The sequence below is a fragment of the Helianthus annuus genome, chromosome 9 (assembly GCF_002127325.2).
Source record: "Helianthus annuus cultivar XRQ/B chromosome 9, HanXRQr2.0-SUNRISE, whole genome shotgun sequence".
In the NCBI taxonomy this organism is placed as follows: domain Eukaryota; kingdom Viridiplantae; phylum Streptophyta; class Magnoliopsida; order Asterales; family Asteraceae; genus Helianthus; species Helianthus annuus.
This window is the reverse complement of record NC_035441.2, coordinates 179,527,006-179,529,934: the sequence shown is the minus strand read 5'-3', so window position 1 is coordinate 179,529,934 and position 2,929 is coordinate 179,527,006. Positions and strand designations below refer to the sequence as shown.

Below are 2,929 nucleotides of genomic sequence, written 5' to 3'. Positions count from 1 at the left end.
CATTCTCTAACATTTATATACGGCTCGTATAGATGAGAAATATTGGGTCATATAACATTCTATACGGGTCGTATAGATAGAGACAAAAACATTCTCTGACATTTATTTTTGTGCAACATTCTCCTATACGACCCGTATAACTCTATACGGGTCGTATAGAAGTAGGGGTGTGAAAAATTAGATGTTTGGAGTGTGAATAATGGGAGCCTTCTTTTAAGAACAAAAGATTCATTTGATATAATTATAAACATGCTACATATTCCATGACATAAATACAATTACAAACATTTGGATTGAATCTAACAGTAGTACAAGAAACAAAATGATTCACTTGACATAAATTTTGATACATTTTTTCCCTATATGGATGGCTAAACTATAGCTTCTTTCACTTGCAGAGTTGCATCCTTATTCTATATCCACACATTGCATACATTCAATGAATGATTTGAGCCAACATCAATCTTGCATCTTTACTATTGGGCCTTTCTTTAGGATTATCAAGTGTACAAAAACAAGCAACCTTGAGAACAAGCAGCATTTGTTCTTCGTACCCGTTTCCCAACAACTGCGGGTCAATAGCTTGTTTCGGATCCTCACCAGTCATCACATTTCTCAACCATTTCACCATATTCATCTCATTAGTCGTCTGAAAAAACCCATCCGACGGAAGCTTCCCCATCACCAAAACCGCCAACACCACCCCAAAACTATAAATATCACACTTATCCGTAAACTTCAACGTTTGATGATACTCAGGCGCAATATACCCTAAAGTCCCAGCAACATTCGAACTCGTCATGTGTGTGTCAGCATCCGGAATCGATTTCGCAAGCCCAAAATCAGCTATACGGGCTTCCATGTCATCATCAAGAAGAACATTCGCGGGCTTTAAATCTCTATGAACTATACGAGGCGTATGACTCAAGTGAAGATACTCAAGCCCAGCTGCTATTCCCAACGCGATCCTGTGACGAGCCAGCCAATCCAATTCTCGATTACCATCTTTAACCTGTTGTAAAATATCCTGTAAACTACCATTTTTCATAAACTCATAAACCAGGTAATGACAATTCGGCCGCGAAACATGCGCTAGCAACGGAACTAAATTCCTGTGTCTAATCTGACCCACGGTTTGAATCTCCGATTTAATCTGCCTCATTTTCTTATTAAGAAGCTTTGTATCCTCTTCGGTAAGCTCTGCAGCGTCTTTCGGAGGCTGCACTATCTTCTTTATAGCAATTGTTTTAACTTTGCTTGATGGCAACTCTGTCTTGTACACCTCTCCACACCCGCCTTTACCGATAATCTGAAGCGACGCCACTGCATCATCATCCTCCAAAAACGCCAATTCCTCCGCCTTTATCAACTGACTAAATATCGCCGTACCCGAATCGCTCTTTTTTCCTTTAATCATATTCAAAACTATCTTAAACAGAACCGAAACAATCGACCCACATATGAGTCCAGCCACTGTTCCAGCTGCAAACCCTAAGATCCACCGTATCACTTTCTTCTTCTTGTTTTTATTCTTATGAATTGGTGCACTTGCCGGAGCCGGTGACGGAGCCATGACGTCATCAGAGCTTGTTGAAGAATTTGAATTTGAAATTGAAGAATTTGAAGGTGATTCTGATTCTGCAAAGCTATAGCGTTTTGGAACATTCTCTAATTTGTTAATTGTTGGAACTGGACCTTCTAGAAAACTGTTACCGGAGATGTTGAAAAACCGGAGATTTCTAAACGACCGGATTGAAACCGGTATTTTACCGGTGAACATGTTATTAGCAAGTGAGAGTTTTTCAAGATTTGGAAAATATTTTAAGAAATTTAGATCACCGGAGAATTTATTGGATGATAGATCTAAGATCCGGAGACGGTTGAGTGAGGATAACTGAACTGGAACTGAACCGGAAAATCTATTGTTTTTAACGTCGAGAACTTCAAGTTTCCGGCAACTGGAAATTTGAACCGGAATTTGGTTCACAAGGTGGTTGTTGGAGAGAATGAGTTCTTTGAGCTCCGATAGTTTTCCGATCGCCGGAGAGATGGAGCCTCTCAGGCGGCGGTGGTTGAGGACGATTCTGGTGACTTTGAGGACGGTGGTGGTGTTGGAGATTCTCCGTTCACAGAATATTCCGGTGGTGTTGCAGATGCTGGTGGAGTTAGTTGAGATACCTAGGGCTTTGTGGAGTGTTAACAGAGCTTTGTGGTCGGTTGGCTCGAGGATTAATGTGGACTGAACTGATAAGATGAGAGTGATGAAGGTGAGGAGGGAGAGGTGGCGCACGGTGGCCATTGCCGGTGGTTGACTGAGATGAATGATGGTGGGATATTATTTATTATTGAAAAACACTGATTTACATCTCTATATATGATGATGGGCTTTCTATTGAGGATTGACTATTGACTAAAATTGGTAAGTTTCCTCTAAGTTGCTAGTTGCTGTGTAAAATAATATTATTTTTCTTGCCTGAGGGTTGTTTAGACTTCTTTTTTTGTTTGTTTATGGTTGTGTAACGAACTAGTAGGGGTGCAAACGAGCAGAGTCCGAGCTCGATTAACTCATGAGAGCGAGAGCTCGGCTTGTTGGTAGTTTCTCAAGCTCGAGTTCTGCTCGGGCTCAACTCGTTTATAATCTATAAATTAATATATTAAATAAAAATAATATAAATAACAGACTCGTTTAGGCTTGCGAGCTCAATTAGTGAAGCTCAGTCTCAGGCTTATTTACTAGACAAGCTTACTTTTAGGTTCGGGCTCGGCTCGTAAACAAGTTTAAATAAGCTCGGCTCATTTCGTTTACTAGACAACTTTAAATAAGGAGTAAATGTTATTAAACATTAATAAAAACTGATATTACACTAAGGTTCGATACAGCTTGATGAGCCTGACGAGCTTCACATGCCAAGCTCGAGCTTGGCTCGTT

General features: G+C 40.3%; 1 protein-coding gene across 1 annotated transcript; it reads right to left on the bottom strand.

Annotated features, from left to right (window-relative positions):
• Window positions 1-211: 211 nt before the first annotated feature.
• Window positions 212-2,476, bottom strand: LOC110879860 (leucine-rich repeat receptor-like serine/threonine/tyrosine-protein kinase SOBIR1). The gene has a single exon (XM_022128389.2). The coding sequence runs from the start codon at window positions 2,297-2,299 to the stop codon at window positions 437-439; it is 1,863 nt and encodes a 620-aa protein (XP_021984081.1). The 5' UTR covers window positions 2,300-2,476; the 3' UTR covers window positions 212-436.
• Between the last annotated feature and the right edge of the window lie 453 nt (window positions 2,477-2,929).